The sequence below is a fragment of the Patagioenas fasciata genome, chromosome 23, assembly GCF_037038585.1.
Source record: "Patagioenas fasciata isolate bPatFas1 chromosome 23, bPatFas1.hap1, whole genome shotgun sequence".
Lineage (NCBI taxonomy): Eukaryota > Metazoa > Chordata > Aves > Columbiformes > Columbidae > Patagioenas > Patagioenas fasciata.
This window is the reverse complement of record NC_092542.1, coordinates 5993750-6021492: the sequence shown is the minus strand read 5'-3', so window position 1 is coordinate 6021492 and position 27743 is coordinate 5993750. Positions and strand designations below refer to the sequence as shown.

The following is a 27743-nucleotide window of genomic DNA, read 5'->3' as shown; positions in this document are numbered from 1 at the left end:
GAAAAGATCAAGGTGAGTTAGCGTGAAGGGTCGATGTTAGAGGGGCAGCAACAGAGATCAGCTGGGAGAAGTATGGAGAACAAATTATTAGGAAGCCAATAAAGAGATCAAGGGTGAAGTCTGGAAGGCTACAAAGTGGCAGAGAATAAGCGTTTTTGAACTGAAAGCAGAAATTGAGTGATTTTTGCACAGAATTACAGGAACGACAGGGCTAAAAAGAGTGTGACTTGAAAGAGAATCGTAAGGGTTTTTTTTGGTGATCAGTAAATGCGTCTTCGGTTAAGTGAACCAGCAACAAAGTAGAAAATTGTGATGAGGGGACATCACTCTTCTAAAAGTCCATATTTCTACTGGAGATGTAAAGGAGGAAAAAAAATTCCAGAAACAAAAAGCTGCTCAAGCATAAAGACAAGAATTGTGTGTGGGACGGCGAGAAGGGTGACACGGCTGCATAACAGGTGAGTCCATCACTGAACGCTTGTGTGTGCTGCAGGCGAAAGACCCCTGGAAGTTTGTGTGTGGTTCTGAAATTTAAAAGGGATTATGGATGTGAGAGACCCATGGTAATTAGATGTTTTGATTCTGTGATGGTTACAGGATAGTTCTGCTCAGCACCACTCCCTGTGCAAATCCACCGGGTCAAACTGAAAATACCTGACGTGCCGCCAGCTGAATGGGAACGTCAAGGTAGAAAAAATGGGTCCTGCTTGAGCGATCCCACCAAACCAAAATACACATTCAGAGATAACCAGATCTCAAGGTAAGAAGCTTCTCAGGGAATATTTGATTTGTCTTTAAAAGGATGAGAAGCTGAAAAAATAGCAGCGGAACATGGAGCTTTAGGGAGCAAAGAACAGCTGGGCAGGAGCTGAAAAAATATCGGGATGGAGCTCCACAGCCTTCTGGTGATTTGATACATGACCAAATGGAAAAAGGATCAAGCTCTGCCCAAGCCAGGCTGACTGTGGGCCAAAAATGTACAAAAGGCTTTCTAAAATAAATGCGAAAGTTGAGGTAAAAAGAGAAAAGGAAGAAGCTTGGGTGTGACAACACCAGAGGCAAGGTCTGAAGTTTGGAGCTGCAGGCCAATATTAAAACAGAATTTGGCAACAAAGACATTGCACCCATTCAGCCAGCAGGATTGAGAATGTATCAGCAGAAGATTATTTCAGCTTGCAAGTTCCACAGTGTGACAAAGGTAATTTTTAAAGGTAATAATAATCTTGTGTAGCTGTTAAGAAACACAAGGGCAATGTTAATTAAATAGAACAGCATTCACATCGGCTGAAAATTGTGGCAAAATGGGGAAAATATAAGTTGGTGCCGGGGTAAGAAATTTAAGAGAGTGGTCCCTGGAATGGAGTTTCTGTGACCAGAAGCACAACAGGTTTCATGTTTCTAACACGAACAAGAACCTGTGGCATTGTTCTGGATACAGGGTGGAAACAGTAAATCTCTTGACATGCCAATTTTACGGCTATTCCTTGGGAACAGTAGCTATGTGTAAATAATCTAGTTTAAACCGCAAGCTGCAGCGGATGGTCAGACCCCAGAGCTGTAAGTGAATTTGTAAAAGCTCTGGGGCTATAGAAAGATGTAATCAAATTGAATTATTTAAGGGGGAAAAAATCTACAAACCAGTTGACATTCTACTAGGGCATGGCGCTTAGGAGGGTGGGAAAGGTAGTGATAAGCGTTTAGTACTTGTTAAAAGTGCTTAGTGCTTATTAAAAGTATTTGATGGTGATGATAGTGCTCCTCTCAGTCACAGTTCCACTCTGGCCACACGCTCTACTGAAGCAAGGCTCCCCGAGGATGGATTTATTTCCCTGTACTGCGCTGTTGCCGTCCTCCTGTGCTTCCTCCCTCAGAGGTCACAGGTTCCTACCAGCGTCACTCACTTGCAGCACTGAGGGAACAGAGAGGGGGACACAATTGACACGAACCCACCCAAAAAACAGCATGGAGGCGAGAGGAGATTAAGTAGTGTGTTTTGATGCAGCTGCTTTGCCCAGGCATGATGTTTTCTCAAGAGCCCACCACGGTCAGGCAGGCATGTGGCTGTTGAGGAATGTGCAGGGCCCGCAGCTCCCTCTGGGCTGGATTTCGAGATAAAAAAACAGGGAAAGAGACAACAAAAGCTTTTCTCCTCTGCTCGCACCCCAGCATAGCTCTGTGGTGCAGCCAACGCAGGTGCTGGGGTTTTGCACAAAGACTTGCAGTGAGCAAGGGGAGGGCAGCTGGGGTGATTTCATCTTTTCCCTTTTGTCTTAAAAGCCGGCACGTTCCCTCTCGCTCCCCTCTCCTCCACCTTCCGATCCCTCCCCTCCTGCCAGAGAGGCACCACAAGGGGAGAAAGGCCAAAGAACACGTTTTTCTGCAGCTGCGCCATCGTCCTTTCGCACTCACAAGCAAGACAGGAATGTTTAGCAAACTGGAGCCATCTGGCTAAGGCACTTCCAGGGCTGTTCAGCGCGGGAGATGAAGGACTGTAGGAAAGCAAAGCATCACGGAGATGATCTGGAGTGGAGAAGAAGACACTGAGCGGGTCCAGGCCTCCGCCACAACAGGTTGGCTTTGGAAGGCGATGCTCTTGGGTGCAGGACAATGTTGCAGCAACCGCCTAAAGGGAAAAAAAAGTTAGAAAAAGCTTAGACAAGAAATAGTCAAGGCACTATTGCAGAAACAAGACCTCTCCACAGTGCTTTGAATGGTGTAAGTGCTTCTAACAAGTGCTCACAGAGGGGCTTCCCATCCACAGGAGAGATAGAAGGTACCACAGTGCCAAAATAAACGCATTAGTGCCCAAAGTGTCTTCAAATCATAAAAACAAATGGACAGAGTAGGATTATGCGCAGAAAAAGGATGAGATGCTGCTTGGGCAAGAGAAAAGGTGAAAAGTTCTGTGGCAATGGGAAGCGATAGATGTGGATTGTGGTAATTTAGGAGTAAAGATTCAGGTGTGGAGATTTGGAAACAGCTGGTAGAAAGCATACTTATGGCAGAAAAGAAAATAATAGGCAGGGAATTGAGGAGTTGTGCCTTAAACTCAGGTGAAAGGAAAGCAAAGGGATTTGAGGGAAAAAAAAGAAAACCAAAAACTTACAGGTATATAGAAAGAGTTTCTGTTCACTAACTCCCAACATGCTCTGCATGGACATGAAATAACCATGAAGGTGACAATACCACTGTGGGTCACACTCTGCCTTGCAATGCCAATCCTCACCTAGGGCAGCTGAGGCACAGGTCGGGAAGCAGAAAAAGAATGAAGGAACACCAGAAAAGGGATTCTTCCTGCAAGTGAGGACTTGTTTGCGTGTTTTGGCAGGAAACTTCCAGCTTTGCAGCCAGATCTCTGCGATGGAACCAGTGTAATTGAGGCAGGCAGTGAATTATACAGCGAATGAGAGCAGCAGGAGGGTAATGAAGAAGAGGTTGAGGCAAAGGGAAGGCACGGGCTGGAGGAATCGCAAACAGCGGGAGGAGGCCGAAGCAAAGATCATAGAATCCTGGAATGTCAGGGGTTGAAGGGACCTGGAGAGCTCATCCAGTGCAATCCCCCCATGGAGCAGGAACACCCAGCTGAGGTTCCACAGGAAGGGGTCCAGGCGGGTTTGAATGTCTGCAGAGAAGGAGACTCCACAACCTCCCTGGGCAGCCTGGGCCAGGCTCTGCCACCCTCACCCCCAACAAGTTTCTTCTCATATTTAAGTGGAGCCTCCTGTGTTGTAGTTCGTACCCATTGCCCCTTGTCCTATCATGGATTGTCAGAGATGCGACACTTCAGAACTGGAAAGCCTGGGTGCGCATGGTTCTAACAGGGGCGATGAAGCTGTGCCGGGCTGAGGTGCCGGGCTGAGGTGCCGGGCTGAGGTGCCGGGCTGAGGTGCCGGGCTGAGGTGCCGGGCTGAGGTGCCGGGCTGAGGTGCCGGGCTGAGGTGCCGGGCTGAGGTGCCGGGCTGAGGTGCCGGGCTGAGGTGCCGGGCTGAGGTGCCGGGCGGCGGCCGCTCCCTCAGCGCCCTCAGGGGGCGAAGGCGGGAATCGCCTCAGCGAGGCGGCGGCCAGTGCGCGTGCGCAGAGCTGCGAGCGGCCCGCCCAGGAGGCGCGCGCGCCCCGTCCCGCCCTTGATGTGGGCAGCGCGGGAGGGGCCGCCGCGCATGCGCACACTCCCGCCTTTCTCCACTCTCCCGCGCGACGTGGAGGCGCAGGGGAGCGGGGGGGGTGGGCCGGCGTTCAAAAAATGCCCGCGGCTTCCCATTGGTCGACGGCGCCGCTACACCCCGCCCCCTCCCCGCGCGTCACGGCCACACCCCCCGCGGCACCGCCCCCGCCCCTTTGCCCCGGCAGCCCCCCCCCCCGGCCGGTTCCCCCTCCGCCGCCGCCATTAGAGGGGCCGCTTTGTGTCCGCCGGGCCTGCTGGTGAGTCCCGCCCCCGGCGCCGCGGCGGGGTGAGGGAGGCGGCGGGCCGGGCCCGGTAGGCCGTGGGGTGGTGCGTGTGAGGCGCGGGGGCGGCCTGGTGGGGCTGCAGAGGGAGAGGGGGAGGCCCGGGCTCCCCTCAGCGCCGCGCCCCCTCCTGACAGGCCTCACGGGGGGGCTGTCGTGCCGAGTCGCGACAGGCCGCGCGGGCAGGGGGGCTGCGGCGGTGGGCAGCGCGGCCTGCTCCCCCCAGCCAGGCCCGGGGAGGCGGCCCCGGCTCTCGGCTGCCGCGGGGCCGGTGCGGGCGGGCCCGGCGTTGCCCCGGCTTCTCGTCGGTTCTCACAAAGGAGCCACGGGCGCTAAACCCGCCTCTCCCGGCCTTGACACCTGGAGAACCCCGGCGGCCCTGGTGGGGGAAGGTCGGCGGCAGAAGGGGCTGTTAGGCGAGAGCCACAAGAAATAATCGCTATTTATAAACTTAGGAAGTGCTTCAGCGCCTGCCATAGCCTTCCCGCGTTTTGGCTGTTTGGCTGTTTGTTGTTTTGTTTTATTTTTTCCTCCACAAACTCCCTCAGAGGCCAGAGAAGTGCTGCCACTCGAGGAAGAACTCTGTCCAAGACTTCAGTGTGGCTCTGCTTCCAAAAAGCGGCTCTGAATTCCTCTCAGTGCCGCTAGAGATGGATGCAGGCCTAAGCGTGAGACTACCGGGTACTTCTGAGCAGCTCCCCAAGAGCCTGTGGTGGTCACAGCCCGGTTAAAGAATGTTAATTACCTTCCTCCCCTCATTGCATGTGCTGCTCTGTAGAGAAGGTTATTAAATTCCAGTCTGGAATGAGACTGTTCCAGGGGGACTTCCATTCCAGGTTCGTTATCCTTGTTGCCCTTCTGGGCTGTGTTTTGTCGGTTAAAACCTTGCAAAGACTTAAGGAGAGAGGAGCAGCCACCAAAATCTAAGCTGGTGGAAACTGATGTAGCTCTTGCTGGGCCAGAGGGGCTCCCCCAGGTCGCGGTGCCCCAGGACAGCTCCAGAACAGGGACACTGTTCCAAACAAATTCTTCCTGCATGTATTTTAACCGTTTTCACAATCAGTGGTGTCTGCAAATCAAGAGGGATTGCTCAGCCTGTGCTGCAGAAGAAAAGTTGGATGATAGGGGGTTGTGGGTGTGTTTGCTCCTCTTAAACTGTAGCAGAGACTGACGATTTGTTCATTTCTATGGTATTTTACTCTCTTCAAGCTGCTGAATTATCTCTGGGTTAACAAACATATCACTTCTCAGTTCTTATCAGGTCTTTTGAGTAATAGTTGCGCTCTGGTTTTCAAGTACGTGACTTTTGTTTGTTTGTTTTTACCATAAACAATATTTTTAGCAATAGCTGGCCAACAGTCTTTGGCAAACAGTTATCTTATTGAGGCGGGAGAGGTTGGGAAGTACTCATGTTTATAAACAAAGTTGCACTATTAAGCTCCTCCACGTGAGGACAGTGTGTGTAGGGAGAATGGGAGGCGAATAGGGTATCGCTGTTGAGTGTCTGTTCTGAGTTTTGATGGACTCACCGTCCTCAGGAGTGACTTAAAAAATCGGTGGATAGAGTGGGAAGTCCTTGGAAACAAGGAATAGATGGGGGATGAAAAAATGCACATCATTTCTGTTGCAGGGGGGAAGAACTTGGTGTAAATGCCTTGAAAACATATACTGGCTTTTCCACCCTTTCTCCCCTTTACCTGCATGTGCATCCTAATTAATTAGCTTTCCAATATATCGTGCACTTTCCTCAGGTAGTAGCTGCCTGAATTCTTTTTGTCTTTAGAATATCTTGTCAGAATTTCTTTTCCCTTTCAATAGAAACTGATGTGTGAATCTTTTCTCAGTGTTTTGTTCCAAGTGACCCAGGTTGCTCTGAGGATTTCAACTTCTATGAGGGAGAATTAAAATTGTTTTACATTGATGGACTCTAATGTGAGGTATGAGTTGTTTTTATATAGGCTGCAAGGAAATAATAGCTTTTATTATGTGTAGTTTTGTACTATAGAATAATCCATTATGGCTGAATAACAAATAGTTTGGGAGGAGGGTTTGTATAGTGGTTTTAAATGTAATCCGTCTAAGTAAGGAGGATGTTGCCTATAAAAGGTTCTTACCCTGGTATGTAATGTTAGTGGCCTAAATTTTCACTGAAGTGTCAGTGGTTTGTCAGAATTCATAGTGTTGGATCCTGGAATTAAGGTATTTCATCCAAGGCTATGAAACTTTCAGTGGTGGATTTTCATGCTGGAGTAGTTCTAAGTTTGTGGCCTAAATTTGTTAGAAAGCTGAACCCTGTGCACTCGAATACAGGAGTTTAATTCCTGAGCTGCCTGTGTCAGTGGCAGCACATGGGTAATCTGTATCATGGACCATTCAAGCCAAAAATTGTTCAAATAACTGTTGTTGTGCAGAGATTGTCACCGTCACAGTCCTGAGCACGGTTGTGAAGGGGGATTATTTTTAGACAGCTGTGCAAGCAGGGATTCTGCTTTGTCTTAATCTCTTAGCTGAAGTTTTGGTGAGTTTTTAGGTATGATGGGTGTGTAACTTAAGTTGTCCAGTACCTGCCTTTGGCTGTGTGTTTGGGACATTTAGAAAAACACCGGGGTGTAGGAAGAGAAGATAATCCAGGCCGTGGGAATGATCTGCTGTTATTGTCTTCTGTACAGGTTCAAAGACTGATGGTGAAAGAATCTGAAACCTCTGGTGGTTTTTATATTGAGTTCTTGGTGGAGGTGAGGTGTGGGTTCTTACTCGTATTTTAATAAATATCTGTTGAGATTGAGCTGACTCCAAGTTGCTGGTGTTATACCCAGGCAGAGGCAAGGTGCTGAGCTCAGTCCCGGGTGGGGAGGCAGAGCATCAATCTCCCTGCAGAAATGTGCTTTGTTTTTCTTTTTGCAGTGAAAGCAGCATCCCTGCGTGCAGAAGGGCACTATTTAATATCTGCTTTGCTCTGTAGAGGTCAACAGGATAGATAAGGTGTAAGTCAGGTTGCATTTGTGGTGTTTGGAGTCTCAGATCCAAATGTAAAGCTACCCTGAAATAAAAACGTGTCATTAGATTCTCCTCTTCTTTAGAGAAAGCAAAACTCTCCTTTGGGTCTCTGTGTTGGAATGTGTTTGTAAACGGGAGGTGTGAAGGATTTTTGCTGTGCTCCCCTGAACCCCAATGTGTTTGACTTTCATTGTTCCTCTCCTTAACGCCAAAGGGAAGGAGTAGATGGAAATAGAAACTGTAACGTGAGTCAAGCCAAAGAATTTCTTGCCTGGCAAGCGGTGAGCTCTTGGATCTTTGTATTGGACCCCTGTTCTGCTTTAATTGAAACAAGATGTTTATAGTGCTTGTAGCAGCGTGGGGCTCGAATAGCTTGTAACAGATCTCTGGGAGACTCCAAGTTGCAAATACAGTCCTTGTAGCTTAATCAGGAAGCAGGTGACTGAAAACCCAGCCGAACTAGGACACCTCCCAGGATATGGATGCAGTGTGACCATCGGGATCGGGACAGAGATCACACAAAACTGTTGAAATGGCAGCAAAAGTGATGGGAATGCCAGTTGTGAAGAAATGCTCAGCCAGCTGTGGAACGGGAGTGAATTTCCAAGCAGGTTGCCAAGGAAGGATTAGAAGTAGGGACTAACTTGTATTCTGTATTCAGTAATGTATTTTATTTCTTTACACATTTTTAGGCTGTTTTACATTACTAAATACGATAACAGGCAGCTGGATTAACTGCAAAACCAAGAGAGGCTGGTAAATACTAGAACGTCTTGGTGAAGCAGTGACAGGCAATCAGCTGAGAACTTTTAACAGATAGAGTTTGTAAAACAACTTTGTCTCAAAGACGTTGCTGGGTTATATATTCTGTAACATCACAGATATTGATGGGTTTGGTGCTATCTTCTACCCGAGCTGGATTTTTAGGGGGGGAGCTTTGAGGATTTCAGAAGGCCAGAAGTCTTGAAAAAGTTGGCCAGGTTCCAATTTAGAAAAGTCATCTTTTTTGCATGTTTGATTTGGATTTCCATGTTGGCTTTGTGAAAATATTAACATTTTCCGTGCTTTTTTTCTGCAGCTTTTGAGCCATGTAAATGCCTTTCTGCTCAATTCAGCTTTAGAAGCTAGTAGATAACTGCATAATAATCAAAGCCTGTACTTGAAATCCAGTAACTTTGCTTTTTAAGCCTTTCTGATAATAAAGCAGTCATTCTTGTTTGCACTGCCTATAAGGTTGACAGTTTTGGATCCCTCGACACTGTGGCTTCAAATCTGCAAGAGCATAAAAACTTTTTCTCGCCCTTTTTGACCCGATTTCTAGCTCTGCGTCATGTCGTGTACCGACCCATGTCTAAGAGCGCATCAATCACCGGTGTACGTGTCGGGTGACAGTAAGGGGACACCGGAGGGCACAGAATTGGATATGCTTTCTCATTTTTCCATTGCATATTTGTTTTCAATCCGCTCAGCCTGTGCACCCTACCCCATCCTTGTGACTTGGCGTTTCCACCAGCCTGACACTTGGCTTTGCCGTGTTTGAGACCTGATTTTGTCCTGAAATATTTTGCCTTAAATGAGGTTGAAGTCTGAGATCTGCTGCTGGCCATAAGATGATTTTTCCAGCTTAAGTTCAAGGAGTCAGCCAAACTATGCCTCAAATTAACTGTTTTATTTTCTTTTGCATGTTCCTGTGTTTGCTACGTTGGTGGTGGGACTCCACTCTTCTGAAATATTATCCAAAATGTGTGTGTCTCACCCCCTTTTATCCCCCTAGGCATGTGTTGATAGTTCAGGAAGAAATTGGTATATTGTTTCCTAATAGTTCACAGAATGCTACCCGTACCTTTGACTGCATCTTCCATTAGTGGCCGCTCACTGAGCTGGGAGACTGAACACTATCAACTATTTATGCCAACCTAGAAATCCAGAAAGTTGGGCATTTTTTGTGATTTATCAGCTCCTTGCCAGTTTAGCAGCTTTGAAATGACTGGTTCATGATAGTCGGGGAACCTGTGAACCTGCAGTTCAAATGACCCGTAGGAAAATGAGTGTGAGTAGCTATGTGAGGAGTTACTCTCTGTGCTTTCAAGCAACTTTTTTAAAAGATTGGGATCGTGATGTTTGTTTCATTGCTGTTGTGATTCTTTTGCTTTCCTGACAGTTATCAGATTTAAGTGTACATGAGAGTTACCCAACCTAGAAAACCTGCAACCTCAGTTGATGACCTCTTCCCACTTTCTAAGCACAATATTTGGCTGACATTTGTGTAAATGCAAAATACAGTTATTACTTTCCTGTTGTTTATTATTAAGAGTGGTTCTTCCAGTCGTAGCTGTGGTGCGCATTGAAAGATTTCTTAGTTATCCCATACATGAAATAGAATGTCCAGGTAACAGTTGGTTTGGGCGACTTGGTTTTTCAGTTAAATGAATCTTCTGTTTTAATTGGAGGGGGGGGTTTTATTTGGAGGGGCAGAGGGTTTTTTTATTTGGAGAGTTGGGGTTTTTTATTTATGGGGGAGAGTTTTTCTGTATTGCTGTTGCAAAAACTTCTAGCCCTAAATTCAGGCCTGTTTGTAGTTGACATTTCACACCCAGCCCAGAAAACTCCTTTTTGATCCCTCTTTGGAAAGAAATAGGCCAAGCAAGTGCAGTCCTCAGGCTGTGATGCTTTCACAAGGTGGTGCTGGTGACTTTGTCGCTGAGAATATCGGTGCTTTCAAGTCAGTAAGAAATGATTCTCCTGTCCCTTTGATTCCCTTGGCTTTTGGAGCAGGAGATGATCCACGCAGGGAATGCAGAGGGAATCAACACGGAATTTCTGCAGGATGTGTCCTAGGCACCAAAGTTATGAATTGTGCTGTGTCAAGTTTTATTCTGGAGAGCAAGAAGACTCTTGGGTAGTTTATATGGTGATCTAAACAAAGAGGATTTTTAGAACTTGGAGAATTTCAAGTCAAAGTTGGTAGTATGGTGTTCTCATGCGTGTGACATGCACAGTTGAAAAATCAGTGAAGCCCAGGACCATGAGCCAGCACTGTGCCCTTGTGGCCAGGAAGGCCAATGGTACCTGGATTAGAAGGGAAGGGGAGTATTTAATAGGTTGAGAGAGGTTCTCCTGCCCCTCTGCTCTGCCCTGGGAAGGCCACACCTGGAATATTGTGTCTAGTTCTGGGCCCCTCAGTTCCAGAAGGACAGGGAACTGCTGCAGAGAGTCCAGCGCAGCCACCGAGATGCTGAAGGGAGTGGAGCATCTCCCATGTGAGGAAAGGCTGAGGGAGCTGGGGCTCTGGAGCTGGAGAAGAGGAGACTGAGGGGGGACTCATTCCTGGGGATCAATATGGAAAGGGGCAGTGTCAGGAGGATGGAGCCAGGCTCTTCTGGGTGACAACCAGTGACAGGACAAGGGGCAATGGGTGCAAACTGGAACACAGGAGGTTCCACTTAAATGTGAGAAGCAACTTGTTGGGGGTGAGGGTGGCAGAGCCTGGCCCAGGCTGCCCAGGGAGGCTGTGGAGTCTCCTTCTCTGCAGACATTCAAACCCGCCTGGACCCCTTCCTGTGGAACCTCAGCTGGGTGTTCCTGCTCCATGGGGGATTGCACTGGATGAGCTTTCCAGGTCCCTTCCAACCCCTGACATTCTGGGATTCTGTGACCAGATCAACCACAGCGCACGCTTGTGTGTGTGTGTGTGTGTGTGTGTGTGTGTGTGTGTGTGTGTGTGTGTGTGTGTGTGTGTGTGTGTGTGTGTGTGTGTGTTCATGGTCGCAGGAAAAGCATCTTTTGTAGCCCCCAACCAATTTCCCTGAGGATGCGGCTGTGATTGCTTATTTTAGGACTCACTTCAAAATGCTGGCATTTTTTAAAAGGGCTTCGGGCCATGCTTGGTAGGGAAAACATTTGATGCTGAGCTGAAGCCTTAGGGAATTTTACGTTTTTCCTCGTGCTTTTTGTACTTGCGGGAGGGAGGTCCCATAAAATAGAGGGGGAGAAGTGCTGGGCTATACTTCTTGTGTTCTAATAGGCTGTTAGTATTTTTTTACCATCTTGAAGTTTCAGAAGGAGGCTTCATTCATCTTATTTTGGTTTTGGCGTGTAGCGTGTTTTGATTTTTCTGTTTTGTCTCAGAAGAAAACGTCCAGCACTGTTACACTCATTTGCTTTTCCTGGTGCTGAGACAGGACTAGTTGACTGTCATTTTTCAGTGTCAAAGGAGAAGTCACAGACATCGCAGGAGCGAACTGAATGCCGTTAGCTGTCAGAAACACTGTATTTTGAGGATGGCCAGCAAGATGAATGTATTTTAGAGCATCTCCTGTGAAAACACCACCTAGCAATGTGTATTACTCTCCTGAAGTTCAGGTTTTATGGTGGGTTTTGCCGTAGGTGTGTGCACCTGATGTAACGCTGTGCCCACCTGGGATTTGGTTTATTAATTTATCAGTTTATTATTTGGGGAGGAGACCTTGTAGGTATAATGATGGAGCCTCTTGCATCACCTGTCCTTGTATCCATCCTATCTTAACATGCGTTCCCCTTGGCTTGTCTTTTGCTGCTGCTGCTTTCTGAATGGAAACTACCTCCAGAGCTTGGAGATGTAACAAAAATACTCTGTACAGACAAGCTGGGTTCTGGTTTGCCTGGGAAAACAAGTGAGGCAGAGAGAATCCCTCTGATGTAGTAGGAATCTCTGCTGTTGTATAACAACAGGTCTGTATTTTGGGGCAAGAATGCACAATAATTGAGGTGATATTGATGTGGTATGGAGCGTCTGCCCCTGCAAAGAGAGCACAGCACAAAGTGCTGGAACTGGTGAACGTCATCTTGAAAACAGTGGTGTGAGGTCTCTACTCAAGAGAGAGACTCTCAGGCTGGGAAGATACCTATTGAGAGTGAAAATGTATAGTAAGTGCCTGCCTTCTGGTCTGAGCAAAAGAAAACGTCCCGAGTAGGTAGAAATTTGGAGCGTTTTTCTATTTCTTTGTAAGGAAGGGAAGGCGGCAGTGTGGAGCTTGGCCTTGGGATGGAAAGGGAGAAGTGGGTCCAGCCCAGGTTTGTTGTTGAGGTTTGTGAAGGGGGTGGGTGGTGAGAGCAAGGAGGGAATGACCCAATAAGCCCTGTGTTTTGCAATGGAAATAGTGGAACTCCTCTCCTTAGGATGGGCAGCAGGTAAGAAAGGCAGTAGAAGTGTAATGGTAGTAAGGGGTGAGACTTGCCGAGGTTTAAACTAAGCTTAACCTGTTCGATGCGCGTGGTGGTGCATGTATTTGGAGGAGAGTTTGGTAAAGCTTTACATTTTTAGTAGAAGGTATGGAGACTGCTGTTTTGATGGTTGTTTTCTTGTTCAAGGACTCATTAGTTTCTATAAATTGCATGTGGTTTAGTTTGCAAGGGCCGCGGGTCGGGTCCCCAGTGTGTGTATTTTCTGCATAACAGATATAACGGTTTAACTCTTTAGGCTGCTAGAAGCTGGATCAATGTGTCAGCTCCTGCTTTTCCCCAAAGCGAATGACTTACTAGTTACCTCAACACCTTGCATCAGGCACAGTGCAATGTCTGCTTTTCGTTAGCGCTTTCTGTTAATTTTAAAAGCCTCTTTATTCTTTCAGATATGTTTTAAAGGAGCAGGCTGCAGGTCTGGCTTACACCTTCACCATTTCTGCTACATCCATAGCACTCAAGTTTGCATACATGTTTTAGCATCTTTGTTGAATGCAATTGTTGATTGTCAGTTATGTTAGTCATAAGCTGTAAGTCATTTATCCTTTTCTTTTTAATCCTTAGTTTGTTAGATACATGGACGTAGATGTTTTTGTTAATTTTCACACCCCATCTTTTCTGTACTTTAGGTTGACTCCTCACTGCACTGTGAAAACCATTAGGAAAAAGTCCTTGGGGTTAAAACCTGGGGCTCCACAGTGTTACCTGCACTTGGGGCTAGAAATTAATTTAAATGGCGACTGATCTGTCTGAAGCTGAACCCGTGCATCATAAGGCGCTTCCACTCTTAACGGGAGCTCAGCTGATCCACACGGACAAGTTAAGTGAGGTAGGGGCTGGCCCGTTCTCCAAGCTTGCCCTGGGATCAGTACTGCTGAAGGTCACTCCGTTCTCTTTCTCCCCCTGCTTGTAGGAAACTCACTTGGGAGTCTAATAAACCCTGGAGGTATTCTCCTTCCCCTTCCCTGCCTTCCCTGAGACGCTGTATTTGTCACAATCCTCAGCTCATGTAATTTGGAATTGCAAAGAAATGACTTATTTTCTGTAAAATGTGAAGCTGTCCTCTCCTAGTATGCTTCAAAGAAGCTGGCTTGAGGGTCTCTTAAAATCCCGAGAAATCCAAAAGTCACCAGAATATTTCTACATAATGCTGCTTTGATTTACTTTAATCCCATTTCAAAAACATGCTGGTTATTTCTGGTTTCCATACTGATTTTTTTTTTTTTCTGTACTTTTTCTAGAAAGCTGAAGACGACACGATGCCGATCCGTCGCGCCGTGAATTCTGCTTCCCGGAAAACTCCTCCCAAAAGCAAACCTGCTGAGGGTGAAGAGGTCAAAGCGGGTACGGTAATAGTTCTGTAGTGTTAATGTAGATCCAAATACAGGCTTTTGTTCTGAAATTTCTGAAAAAACTCTACTGCCAGGATTAAAATATTACTAATATTACCTATGGGGAGAGGCTGAGGGAGCTGGGCTTGTTCAGTCTGGAGCAGAGGAGGCTTAGAGGTGAGCTCAGCACTCTCTGAACGACCTGAAGGGCAGTTCTAGCCAGGGGGGATTGGGCTCTTCTCCCAGGCACTCAGCAATAGGACAAGGGGGCATGGGCTTCAACTCTGCCAGGGGAAATTGAGGCTGGAGATTCGAAAGCAATTCTGTGCAGAGAGAGTGGTCAGCACTGGAATGGCTGCCCAGGGAGGTGCTGGACTCACCGGCCCTGGAGGTGTTTAAACTGAGATTGGCCATGGCACTTAGTGCCATGATCTGGTCAATGGACTGGAGTTGGACCAAGGCTTGGACTGGACGATCTCTGAGGGCTTTTCCAACCCAGTCCATTCTGGGATTCTGTGATTTACCATCGTTTCGTAGGTTTTTCTTGGATGATTGGGATGTTGTGTTTTGCAGCCACTCTGAACCCATTTGTTTAGTCCTTCATACCCTGTGGCAAAACCCTGACACTCCAGACAGGAAAATATAGCTAAATATAGTCCCTTTTAAGCTTGCACGTTCTTCAGAATAAAGGTAGAAATTGTGACGTTTCCGTAGTGTCAGGAAGGTGGCTTGAAATCGAAAGGTGGAGTTAACGACTGGTAAAACATAATATTTAAATATTTTTCTTTATTTTCCTGAACAAAAAGATTTCACCGCAACGTGTCAAAATCTAGTCCAAGATTGATGTGTCTGGTCTTAGCAGCTTCACCTCAGTTTCTCAGGATGTGTCATTTCAGTATCACATTCTGTCAGTGTCACTGATGTATGTTTTTGCACCTGAGTTAAAAAACACATAAATCTCAACCCAGGGGAAAATGTAATGTTTCATGGTCCTGATTTCCTCCTCCCCTCCCCACCCAGGCCTCTCTGATGAGGGATGGTTGTAATAGGGACTTCTGGAGTTGAGAAGACTGGGGAAGTTAGTTCACTGTGAAAATGCTCCATGATGCTTGAAATTATTCTGGCATTTGCTGGCTAATTGCACCTTGTTGAAACTCTTTTCAGTAGTTGTGTTCCCTCCTTAAGTTACATTCAACTCATCTGTTTAAATTAGTGAAAAAATAGGTTGTCTGGTAAGAAATAATTTTGGGGGGGTGTTCTTGAGCTGTGTTTTTTTTTCCCCTTTGCCTTGCTGAAGAACAGAGGTAGTTTTAGGCAGTAACCTGATGCTTTTTCACATCCTTTAGATGCAGAAGCCACTTCTGAGGAGTCTGCCTCTGTCGGAGAAGAACAAGAGAGTGAAACGCTGCCTGCTGCATCTGCTGAGGCAGAACAGCCAAAGGAACCTGAGAATGAAGGGAAGGAGGAAACAAAGTCCTCAGAAGAAACCAAAAAGGAGTAAGGCTTGCTTAGTGCTGAGTTCAGGAATTTGGGGAGGATTCTGAAGAAAGGGATGTTCTAGAGATAGAAGAGATGGTGGGAGAGATGGGGAAATAGGATGGGTTCCTTAAAAATGTGCTCATATTTCAGAGGAAGGAGCTACTGATAAAGTGTAGCTGCTGTTCCAGAACACATGTGAGACTATCAAGACAGGATCCCTTTTTCCCAATAAAACCATCAAAATGTTCTTTGAACTCCTTTCAGCATCAGATGTTCTGGGCCTTTTTTTGTTACTGTTCTACTTGTCGGCTTGTTTTACAGTGTCTTTTGTCTTACTATTGCTTTGTATTTTTCCTAAGCGAGAAGGATCAGGCTAAGGAAAAGGAGAAGAAGGTGAAAAAGACCATTCCTGCGTGGGCCACCCTTTCTGCGAGCCAGCTCGCTAGAGCACAGAAGCAAACTCAGATGGCTGCCACCTCACGGCCCAAAATGGATGCTATTTTAACTGAGGCCATCAGGGTAAGAAGAGACAACTGTTTCTTTTGTTCATCTGTTGCCGAGCAGAATAATTTGTGCGCCTAAAATCCACAAGCAGGAAATTTACTGTCTTAGACCTCTGTGCTTTTGCCCCGAAGCCCATGGAGCTGAAATGTGAGACCATGATGATGATGAGGGGCCCTGTAGCTTATTTATTTGTTTAGGATTTGTTTTCTTCCTGAATTAAATTACTAGAAACAGCTATGATGACATAACCTGTTTGATTGCTGTCATCATTTAATTCGCTGTGCCTTCTAGCCATATTTAACTTGATTTACCTTGATTAATCGATTGATTTGATATGTGCTTTTATCAGCACTAACTTCTCCTAATTCAGGACAGATGGCAATACTGTAAACTCGCATTTCAAGGTGGTGTTGGTCTTGGTTTACTGAGTTCCTCCTGGTTGTAAGAAGAGACCTGTGCTGTTGAAGTTGTGCTGCAACCCCACTCCTCTTCCCTTGTAGTTTGGTTCACAGGTGGCCTGGACTCCATGGTGGCCTTTCCAGCCGCTATACCTTCAAAACATGAACTTCAACTTCATTTTTTTGCTAGTTTACCAAAGTCAAACCTCCATCTTCTGAAAAAAAATAGCAATTTGTTCTGACTTAATGATTACTCTGAGATTAGTAAAATGCCTCACAGCTTTGCAGTGTTGGTTTGTCAACAGGTGACTGTATTTTGTAGCAGCATGTAGTGTTTATGCCATTACTTGTAAGCGCTGCAGGACTGGGGAGCAGTTGACATCCACTTGCTGTGTTAAGTATTTTGTTAAGTCATATTTTATCCTCTTGAGTCATTGTGGGGAAAAGGCCAGTCCTGGCATCCTGTGCTGATGCGCATCCATTCGATCTCTGTTCTTCCAGCCCCACAGCAAGATAATTGCAGCGCAGGTGGTTTCTACTAACTTGTCCCTTCTGTTTCAGGCGTGCTTTCAAAAGAGTGGTGCGTCGGTCGTTGCGATACGGAAATACATCATCCACAAATACCCTTCTCTGGAGCTGGAGAGGAGAGGCTACCTTCTAAAACAGGCACTGAAACGGGAGCTGGAGAGAGGAATCATTAGGCAGGTAAGAGCTGCTCGTGGTATTTACTTAATCACTCAGTGACACAGGAGTTTCTTAAACTCCGCTAGCACGTCTCCGAGGTGATCACCTCCTCCCTCCTGGAGGTTAATCAAACTCTGTCTCTGCTTTGTTAGACACTGACAGAATTTCGACATGGTTCTGTCAATCAGATACCTTGCACGGTTGGCTTTTGTGCAATTTTTGCCCGTTTCTTGCTGTTGTGTCATATAGCATTGCAGCAGCGTGTGTCTTCAACATCACTCCTGCAGCAATGTGGTTCTTTTACCACTGTAATTTACTGGTTTTTTTATCTTACTGAAGTGTCAGCGGGTTCAAATCAGGCCTCTGCCGTAACAGCCCGTGGCTGGGGTGGCAGTGCCTTCGAAATCCATGTAACAATGTCACTTAGTCTCTTTCAAAGTGTTATTATCTGGTGTTACTTTGTTAAAGATTGAACTGGACTTTCTTTCGCGCTAGGTGAAAGGAAAGGGAGCTTCTGGGAGCTTTGTGGTGGTGTCTAACGCAGGAAAAACTGTTCCAAAAGCCAGAGACAGAAAGGTAAGGTGGATCATTTTAAACAATACTTAGAGAAATCTTTGTGGGTTGCACTGGAACATGTGTATCTTACAAGATGCAGCCTAACCCCAACGGCATTCTACTCCTTCCCCAAGTACAGTAATTAAAACACTCATTCCTCTAAAATCAGAGTCAGAAAGCTAGTATGAGAAACTGAAACCAAGTAGAATAATCAAAATCTTAGTTTTAAAATGTTTATGTTAAACCCCATGGCTTTGGTTCAGAGGCAGAAAACTCAATAACCAGGAAGCTCCTCTTGTGTCTTTACCTGTTAGAGAGAGACAGATCAGGTGTTGTAAGAGAGCTCCATGCTACTGCTGTTTCTGTTATATCTATTATATGGGTAAATGGAAGATTTCAAGACTGTCAGATGAACATTTTTTTCCTTCAACTGTGAGGACAGAGGGAGAAAGAAGAAAACGTCTTAAGGCTTCTGGAAGAAAGCTGCTAATATTGGCTGTATATTGATTTGAGGTTGTAAAATGTGATGTGGGTTTTTGGGGATGTTTTTGAGCCTAGTCCTCACAATTAGTGGTGGTTCCAGCATCTCGGTTCTCCACTCCCTGCTGCACTGGGTGTATGAACCACGTTTTTAACATTGTGGTTACAAAATGTTTAACTGGAGTTACTGATTCCCTTGCGACGTAGACAAGTGAACCCAGAGAGTGTTGTAACACCCTGGTGCTTATCTCTTGGCTGCTGGGAAGACCAAAAAGCCCTAAAACTGAGGGAAATGGTGACACATTTGGTACTAGGGCGCTGAGGGAGACTCACTGTAGTGTAGCATCTTTTTAAGTAGTTAGAGCAGGACACTTGACAGCTGCTAACACCTCATATTGGAGTCTTTGTTCCTAATTACATCCTCTGTGTTGCGGCAAAACAAATAACTTGCTTTTGATTTTGGTGAATTCAGCTCACAGTCGAGCAGCTGTGTGGGTGAGCAGCACCCTCACCAGTCTGACCGTTTGCAAAGCTGGTGTTCAGCATCGAAATCATTGAATTTCAGCACATTTCCTCACTGGTTTTCTGTATAAAGAACAGATCATTTTTCCTCTAATTATCCCTTCCTCATGGTATCAAAGTGAGGGAGGACAATTCAGGAGAAAAGAGTGTTGGCTTCAGTCAAGATTTCATTCTGTTGAGTGAAAAAACAATGGACTCTTGTCCAGCTGTTCATTTTTGGAAAGATTTGACCTGTACAAACAGGTCTTGCCTTTGATGTTTTTTATATCATTTTTACCTATCTCATTGAAGGGCACCAGAGGAAAACGCCTATAAAAAGAGGAAGAAACCATTAAAAATATAGATTATGTTAAATACTCAGCAACTTATATTTGTAAAACTTTCCTAACTTTCCTATGAAAATTCCAGCTAAAGTTGCTCTATTTTACCTAAGCTGCTAAACTTGTTAAATTGTTGAAGAAGTTGATTTTCCCAGCTCTGTGGTCAGTGTCAGGAGCACTTCTGTGCATTGCTGGCTCAGAAAACCCGGAGTTTTAGGCCCCACTGATGCACGGAAGTATGTGTATTTCAGAAAAGCACTTCCACTTCGACCGCAGAGCAACAGGTGAAGCTGGAAGATATCCTGCCGCTGGCTTTCACCCGCCTTTGTGAGCCCAAGGAAGCTTCGTACAGCCTGATCAAGAAATACGTGTCTCAGTATTACCCCAAACTCAAAGTAGATATAAGGTAGGTGCAGGAATACTCTTCTGCAAGGAGAGAAGCGGTGAAATGCAGCCTTCCTCTGGCTTTGCCTCGCTTCCCCGTGATTTAATTTGGTATTTCAGCAGGCAGGTGGTGCTCTGCTTTATAGAACCTGCAAGAAAGCTTGAGGAAAAGCCTTTTTGTCGCATCCCTCACACCCGATCGTTGTTCCTGACACCGACAGCAGCATTTCCCTCCACACTTTAACCAAAACCAGGTCCCTTTAGCTGCATGGATGTGAAGGCCTCTCCTTGGGATCTTGTCCCGCTTGGTTCTGGATGCTTTAGCTGCCACACACTTGCAGTAATCTTTAACTTTACCTGTAGGGAATGGGTTAAGGCTTGGGGAGGAAGCAAATTGAAGAAAACCCTGTGCAGCCCCTCTCACAGGGGTTATTACTCGGTCCCTTGTTTGTCTGCGAGCTGACTCATTGCCCACTGAGCCCAAATGTGCTTTTCAAAATGAACAAATCCTTCCAAATGAAGCTTCTCTGTTTCTGGATACGCAATGACACCCGGCAAGCATTGCAGTTGAATTTCCGCTAACGTACGTTGTTTTCCTCATGTAATCAGCGCTTGCTGACAGATCTCCATTTAAAATGTCTGTATGTAGGCAGATACTGCTTGTAAATACCGCTCTGCTCACACTCTGTGTAAAGCGTTGTTTCTCTGTTTGTTTTTTAAGCTGTCAGTGTGTGTCAGTAAAGCTTTATCCTCCTGTATTTCAGACCCCAGCTGTTGAAGAATGCCCTGCAGAGAGCTGTAGAGAAGGGCCAGTTAGAGCAGATCACAGGGAAGGGAGCGTCTGGGACATTCCAGGTCAGAGCCAAAGTTCATCTCCTTTTATTGACTGTATGGACCACGAGCCTTGGATACAAGTTAACACACCCTCTCCCCCTGCCCGGTTTTATTGGGTACACCTTTCTTTAGCAGCCTGAGCTGTCAAACTGAAGCGGTAGGACTCTTATTCTCCTCTCAGTCTACATTTCTGGAGCAGATCTCCCTGCCTTGCTTAGCGTGCTCCACAAGCTGCCTCAGCTCTGACTCACTAGCACAGTAGGGGAGATGGTGGGGTAAGATTTCCTTTCCATCACTAATTGTGAGTGCAGTAGGTACCCCAGAAGTGTGCAACATTTTTTTCTCATGTCTGTGCTGTACAAGTTCTCTTGGGTACATTTGGTCTGTGGGATGGGGAAAGATCTGGTTTATTTCCTTCCCTTAGATTTCCACATCCTTGCAACGTATTTGGGGGCTAGGACAATGTGTTACTGATAAAAACCACTCCAGGCTAATTGACTGAACAGGCCTGTCCTCCCAGGTGAAACTGGGAGAGAAGCGTTCCCTGTGCAGTGTTTTAATATAAAACGTATCTGTGCTAATGCAGGAGCGCCGACCCACCTGGTGCAGAGGAGCTTGTCCTGACCTGGTTTGGGAGAATTTTGTCTTGATGCTTTTCTCTTCCTCCTTGGAAAATAGCTGAAGAAATCAGGGGAGAAGCCCCTGCTGGGTGGGACTCTGATGGAAGATGCCATCCTGTCGGCTATTGTGGCCATGAACGAACCGAAGACCTGCTCCACCACAGCGCTGAAGAAGTATATCCTGGAAAACCACCCAGGGACCAACTCCAACTTCCAGGGTAAAGTACTGATCCGTGTAACACTTCCCTTGTATGTGCTGCCAGAGAGTCCTGCAGCTGCAGATGTGTCTGTGCAGCACCTTTAACTCTTCTGGTGAGCTCGCTGCGGAGCCGACAGCTGCTCAGCCCTTTGTGCTGCAGCGATGCTCAGTGGTTTGAATTCCTATTAGCTCCTTTCAAGCCTGACAAAGGCTAGTTTGAGACGTGATGCACAGCTCTCTTGTCTATAGCGCGTTCCCAGGAACAGAGAATAATATTCAAGTACTTTATTGTTCTTAAATCATGAAGCTGATTTCATCTGTCTCTATTTTGGAAGGCTACAGATGCTTTTTATTTAGAGAAGTTGCATAGTCTAACTTTAAAAAAAATCACAAGCACGTCTCTCACTGCGTTGTTTGAGGTCCTTCTTTGGCTCTGATTTTAAAAGGTCAAGCAAGTGAGGAGAGAAACTAATCCTGTTCTTTTTTTGGGAAGGGATTTGGCTTGTCTTTGTTCCCAGGAACAACACTAATGTCTGTTTTGACTTCTGTGTTAGCAGAAGTGATACTAACAGAGATTTCAAGCATGTCCTATTTGCATTATTTGATCTGAGCCCCGATGTGGTGGTTTGACTGAGGCTGGGGGTCACCTGAAGCAGGATGAGCTCACAGCAATCTCTACTAGAGTCAAACCTAAAAGCAGATCAGCTTGTCACTGCGGTGTCACCGTGCTGGTGCCATCCCTCAGGATGTGGGACTGGAGATTGTCAGTCCCGTGCTCTTCACCTGCAGCACAGCTGTTTGATGCAAAAACTTCCCGATATATAGAGAAACACAGGTTCCCTCGTGAGCTAAAGACATTGCCTGAGGCCTTCTGCCAATTAGAGACTGATGTCAAATGTGGCTACTTAATCTTGGGGCAGGGAAGAGAGTTTCCAGGCTCATTGTATGATTTATTTTCAAGACCACTGGCAATTTCCCTGGTCCTTGGAGGCCTGTGTTTAACCAGCCTCCAGTGCTTGTCAGTCTTGCAAGTCGGATAAGGAAATTTCAGCTCGCAATCTGTTGTTTTCTTTCTCCTTCCATTGCATAAAAGGAATTGTGATGATCTCTGCTCTGTTTTAAGAGCAACTGGAGGAAGATCCGGTGAGATGTAAAAGCAGATGGGTATGTGCTGCAGAGCCAGTGCTCTACATTCCTCTCCATTTCATATCTTATAACTGGAGTCAAATCCTTTACGTGCTGCTATTGATCTTTAGTATCCAAAGTAAAACCACCCTTATGTTTTATGTGTTGCTCCTGTTTATAAAAGTTTGCATTTTTTGAAGTGTTCTTGAACTACGAGGATCTTAGTATTGCAACAGTAGTAAGTTAATGGATACATTCAAGTCAATTAGCTGTGCAAGCTCTTCCAGTGCCCTTCAAAGTAAAACATTGCGGCAGAGGTAGCCTGTAAGCTGGGGCAAGTATGGCACTGTCCCAAATCATTCTAATGTGAAATGCCAGTTCTTGAGCATCGAATAAGTGATTGAAGTGAATAGCTGTGTTAACCATACAGAACAGGTCAGATGACAGTTCAACCAGCGTGTTTCTTTGTATTTTTCTCTATTTCTCAAGTGAACCTGCTTGAGGGCAGGCCTTGCAGTGCCGTTCGTTTGGAGGGAGCTAAACATGTAAACGGACCCTCTAATTCAAGCTGCAAATGGTACTGAGCTCACTAAACAAGTTCCGCCCTTTGCCAGAGTCAAAGGTCCTGTGTATTTGCACAGTTTTGGTTACAATTCTTACCCGGTGCACAGCAGAACACAAGACTTGAATCAAAAGTGTATTTGTTGTATTTCTAGACCAAATATTCTCCCTTAAAAAACCACAATGGGGAAAGATGACCCACATGTAAAATTTAGAACAGGATGATGGCAAAAACAGGGTAAAGACTTGTTTTAAAAAACACTTTGGAGAACAGGCTGAAGAAAGCTGAGACTTGGGGTAAGTTTGGATAGAAGTAGTTCCATGCCGCTGTTGAATAGATTTATAAAGGAGGATCCCTGCATTGTGACATCAAAAACCTTCACTGTTCTTGACTTCTTCCTTTGGAGAGTTTAAAACCACGCTTGCTAAGTGTTCAGGAGCAAACATTTGTATCTTCCTGAAAACTAATGGCAAGAGGATTTCCCTTGAAATAAGACACATCAGGACTTCTAGACACAGTGCTCTGGCTGGGTCTGACACACAGCAGCTGCTCTTTGAGTGCAGAAAGAAGCACGCGGTGCCCAAACTATTCTATGCTCTTTTTTTTGTTATATATCTTCACAAGCCTTGGGTCTCCAGAGCTGTTTCATTCCTCTGCAGGTGTCCTGTGCAAAGGAGGCTTCATCCTGATTCCCCAGCTCTGATTTCAGAGGGCACTGCAGAGAGCAGGAAGGTTAGACAAATGCATAAAGATAGTAACAGTCTTTCCCTGATTTTATTTTCACAGTGCATCTATTGAAGAGAACCCTGCAGAAATGTGAGAAGAATGGCTGGATGGAGCAAATTTCTGGGAAGGGCTTCAGTGGAACCTTTCAGCTTTGCTTCCCTTATTATCCAAGGTAAAGAACTTGGCTGTAAAACGATGCTGGAGATCAGTGTCATGTGGGGCAGCCAGAGAACAGCGCTGAAGTTCAGAGACCGAGGGAAGTTCGGGGAGGGTTTAATAACTGATGAACCACAACATTGTCACCCGTACTCTAGAAAATGATGTTACTTGGGTGTCTAACTGTGTGCGAACATCAAGTTGACTTCATTAGCAAAGGAAGCTTTGAACGGCAATTAAAAATATTAGACTCTATTCTCAGATACGCACTCGTGATGCTTTTTTTGCAGGATGGGGGGGCTATTTAAACATTCCTGTGCTAAAACAAACTCCTGTGAGCAGGTAGAGCGTGTTGTTCTTAATGCAAGGATGCTCACAAGGAGCTGGACCCAGCTGTTTGCCTTTCTTGCTGCTGGCGTGGAGGAGAGCGGGGAGGAGGGTCGGTGACCTAGATCAGCTCTGTGACATTAAACCAGCCTTTTTCTTCCCCTTCTGGGAGCGTATGTTGTGCTGGAGCACGCACAGCCGAGAGACAGTGACTTAGTGTCCCACAAAGAGCCAAACGGCAGCGTAGTCACTCAAATCTCTGCTTCCCACCCTCTTTCATTACATCCATGCAAAGTCCTCAGTGTTTTCAGCTTGTGTTAGAGTCACTGAAGTCTGATCTTGTCCCTTCACTGTGCTTGTGCAGGAGGGATGAGGAGAGAACTGGAGAAAGGGCATCTTAGGGTTGGGATGTTCCTGGTGATTTACAAGCTGTTGTATTTCTGCTGTTGCTGGGACTAAATCATGTTGGGGTTAGAAGTTTAGGGGTTTTTCTGGATTAGGCTCCAAGCTGTAACCTCACGGGAGGATGAGAGCCAGGGTTACCCACGGCTCGCTGGAGTCGTGTCCTTAGATAAGTCGTGCTCTGACAAGAACCCTTTTGTAGCCCAGATGTGCTCTACCCAGAGAAGCAGCAGGATGAGGACTCTGAGGAATCCGATGAGGAAGAGGAGGAGGAATCCGAGGAGGAAGAAGAATCTGAAGAGGAAGAGTCTGACGAGGAGGAGCCACCACCAAAGAAGAGGTACAGCAGCGTGGGAGATAAACGGGCTCCTTTAGCTGAAATTAAAGTGATTGTCACAGCATTAGAGCGCATGCCTTTGTCTCTTGCTGTGGTTATTTGTCCACAAGGTTGTTGTTCAGGTCACGTTGCAAGAAGAAGTTTCTCATTCTAATCCTGCCAGGATCAGGATTTCTCCAGCATGTGCGTAGTCAGCCAAAGCAACGCATTGCTCTGGAGATACTCATCTCCCGTATTCCATAACTTAAAAACCTCTCTTATTCCTCTAGATGAGCCTATATTTATTCTTTGTATTGCCTTTAGTCTCCTAAAGTCGCCTTTTGTGATTTACAAAAGTGTGACGTTTCACACGGGACTTTTTGTATTTGTTTCCTTAGGAAAACTTTTCCCTGCGGTGTTATTTGCAGTTCTGTAGGCAGATATGAAACCTGCCTTCCTCAGAACGCGGATTTGAGACAAGTGTTTGAGTACAGAATTTCCATTTAGAGAGCAAAGAGAGCGCTTAGGTCTCTGAATCGTTCTGACAGCTGACTTTGATTCATTGTCATTATTTGTACGTTTATTTGCCTAACGAAGGAGCTCGAAAGCTGGCTGGCAGAGCACAGTGGGGACTGGGGAGTGCTTGGCGTGGCAAGATCCGCCAGAGTTCTTGCTCTTTGGGATTTACCTAATGAAACGTACTGCTGCGGAAAGGAACATCCGTGGCGAAGAGCGAGGATGCCAAGATCTGCTTCGTTTATGCAAACTGACGACAGCAGCTCTGCTCCGGGTAGCATTTTGCGTCTCCGCTCAGATCTTGTGCTGTCTCTCTTTCTGACAGGATGCAGAAGAGGCCGCCTCCGAAATCCCGGAGCAGAGCCCCTCCGATGAAGCCGAAGCCAAGAAAAACCCCCGCGGCCCGCCGGGGGAAAGCAAAGCCCCCTCCCAAGGTTAAAACCCCTGCTAAGAAAGCCAAACCAGCAGCCCCAGCCATCAAGAAACCCTCTGGTGGCAGCTCTTCCAAGAAACCAGCAGCCAGCGGGAGGAAGGAGGTGAAACCCTCTGCCAAGGGCAAACCCACCATGAGGAAATCCCTCCGGGCAAAAAAGTAAAATCTTTCCAGTGTCAGGGAATCCCGTGGTCAAATCCACGCTCTTGTTTTTTAAGTCAACGTGCATTTGTATTTTAGTTCTGAAGCTTAAACACTTCTTTATTATTTTTTTTTTTCTTGAATGATGGGGAAAAAGCTGAAAACTAAATCAAACCAACCCGAGCATTCGTTAGGTCTCAATGCTGTGCCTCGTACCTGCCCCTCCCCGGAACAAGTCATCTTTAGTTTCTGCAATAATTTTAGGACTTTTCTAGGACGTATATAATCTGTACATTCTACAGTGTTCCTCTTGGCTTTGGGGGGGGGGGAGGGTTGGCTTTGAAAAGAAATTCTTCAAAGAAGATCTTTATATCTTTAGACAGCAGGAACAGGATGATTGGGGGAGCGTGAGTCTTAAGGAGAAGGTACAACGGCAGAAGAGTCCTCCCTAGATCCCCCCTGCATGACGAGGTCCTTAACGCTTCCGTGGCGAAGCGCTGTAAATACAGCACTTGCACTGAGTCCCCGAGGTGCTTCTTTCCGCGCGGCCGGCGGAGCGACAGGCCGAGGAGGCGGCACGTTTGGCTCCTTCCGACCGGCCAGGTTCGTTTGACGGTGAGTCAGGTCTCCAGCCATCTCCACTGCTGGTCTGGCGCCCGAGGGGCTCCCGAAGGGTTCATTCTCAGCTCGGCGGGTGATTTGAATCAGTGTTTCCGATGCCACTTCTGTTATCTTAAAACCAAAATATATAAAAGTCTTCTTGAATCCAACTTTCAAATGTTTTTAAGAGATGAAGAGCCTGAGTTTTGTCAACTCTTGTTTACCCTTTTTTAAAGAAAAGTTGGAGCGCTATACAATTGCTAATGTAGAGATGTTGATAAGTGAAGAACATGCCGTTTGCTAAAATAAAATGAAACTAGATTCCAGGCTCGCTTTGTGTGTTCCTTTCTCTTCCTCGCCACGGCTTTCTCCTCCTGGAAATGCAGAAAGGAGGGAATTTCAGTCACAGGGAACTGCAGCAGAGGGAAGTATTTATTAACAGCACAAGCTCCGTAGCTGGATGGACTCATTACTCTTTTTTTTTTCCCTATTTTCTCTGGAGACAAAGGTGAGCGAGAAAAAAACGCTCAGTTTAAACCTCTTGCTGCTCCTCTTCTCCCTCTGCCTCTGAAGATGCTGAAGGGAGTGGAGCATCTCCTGTGTGAGGAAAGGCTGAGGGAGCTGGGGCTCTGGAGCCGGAGAAGAGGAGACTGAGGGGGGACTCATTCCTGGGGATCAATATGGAAAGGGGCAGTGTCAGGAGGATGGAGCCAGGCTCTTCTGGGTGACAACCAGTGACAGGACAAGGGGCAATGGGTGCAAACTGGAACACAAGAGGTTCCACTTAAATACGAGAAGAAACTTGTTCCTGGTGAGGGTGTCAGAGCCTGGCCCAGGCTGCCCAGGGAGGCTGTGGAGTCTCCTTCTCTGCAGACATTCAAACCCGCCTGGACCCCTTCCTGTGGAACCTCAGCTGGGTGTTCCTGCTCCATGGGGGATTGCACTGGATGAGCTCTCCAGGGCCCTTCAACCCCTGACACTCTGGGATTCTGTGATTCCTGTCAGTGGACAGTGAGGACAAAAAACAACCAACGGAAGTGTTCTCCTCCGTGCCCTGCTCAGCGACCACCGTGCAAAACGCTGCGCCACGTCTGTCCCACCCCCAGACAGGGCCGGGCTGGTGATTTCAATGTGACCTGACAGGCTTTTCACTAATGTGCCATTGCAGAGAGCTTTGCACATACCATGCAGAGGGGAGTGGAAGTGCCTCTAGAAGTAAAATGCCAGAAAAAAAGATAAAATAGTCTTACAGAATTTATTCTCTTCAGTTGCCATCCCAGTGCGCTGCTGCTAGCAACTGGGAGTTTAAAAAGTTCTTGTAGAAATGCCCTGAATTGTTCACAGCCCGGTAACAAGGTTGCAAACAGCAGGTTAAGGAAAATCACAGCTGCTGTGGAACTGAGTGAAAGCCCCCATCAAAGAGTAAATCCCCAGGGCTGTAAAGCAATTAGAACCATTAGTTAATGGCT

General features: G+C 46.4%; 1 protein-coding gene and 1 long non-coding RNA gene across 4 annotated transcripts; both read left to right on the top strand.

The window, feature by feature from the left end:
* The first annotated feature begins 608 nt into the window (after positions 1 to 608).
* Positions 609 to 3516, top strand: LOC139825510 (uncharacterized). The gene is made up of 3 exons (XR_011735591.1): positions 609 to 1198; positions 2278 to 2570; positions 3329 to 3516. It is a non-coding gene; the product is annotated as an uncharacterized lncRNA (long non-coding RNA).
* Positions 3517 to 4317: 801 nt separating this feature from the next.
* HP1BP3 (heterochromatin protein 1 binding protein 3) lies at positions 4318 to 26600 on the top strand. Of its 3 annotated transcripts, none has more exons than XM_065855430.2 (13): positions 4318 to 4419; positions 13290 to 13489; positions 13902 to 14004; positions 15338 to 15488; positions 15830 to 15989; positions 16934 to 17077; positions 17552 to 17632; positions 19185 to 19339; positions 20082 to 20172; positions 20830 to 20989; positions 23444 to 23555; positions 24471 to 24608; positions 25426 to 26600. In XM_065855430.2, the coding sequence occupies exons 2-13, from the start codon at positions 13394 to 13396 to the stop codon at positions 25694 to 25696; spliced, it is 1662 nt and encodes a 553-aa protein (XP_065711502.1). In that variant the 5' UTR covers positions 4318 to 4419; positions 13290 to 13393; the 3' UTR covers positions 25697 to 26600. The 3 variants fall into 3 exon arrangements, with proteins under 3 accessions (XP_065711502.1, XP_065711503.1, XP_071654595.1); XM_071798494.1 differs by lacking the exon at positions 4318 to 4419 and adding an exon at positions 4458 to 4474; XM_065855431.2 differs by lacking the exon at positions 13290 to 13489 and having other exon boundaries at positions 4327 to 4419.
* The last annotated feature ends 1143 nt before the right edge of the window (positions 26601 to 27743 follow it).

Bases quoted from the DNA above. Each gene is read 5' to 3' on its own strand.
- HP1BP3 (XM_065855430.2), top strand. From the start codon at position 13,394: ATGGCGACTGATCTGTCTGAAGCTGAACCCGTGCATCATAAGGCGCTT. The intron at 15,489-15,829 runs GTAAGGCTTGCT...ATTTTTCCTAAG, and splicing joins TCAGAAGAAACCAAAAAGGA to CGAGAAGGATCAGGCTAAGG. The intron at 17,633-19,184 runs GTAAGGTGGATC...TGTGTATTTCAG, and splicing joins CAAAAGCCAGAGACAGAAAG to AAAAGCACTTCCACTTCGAC.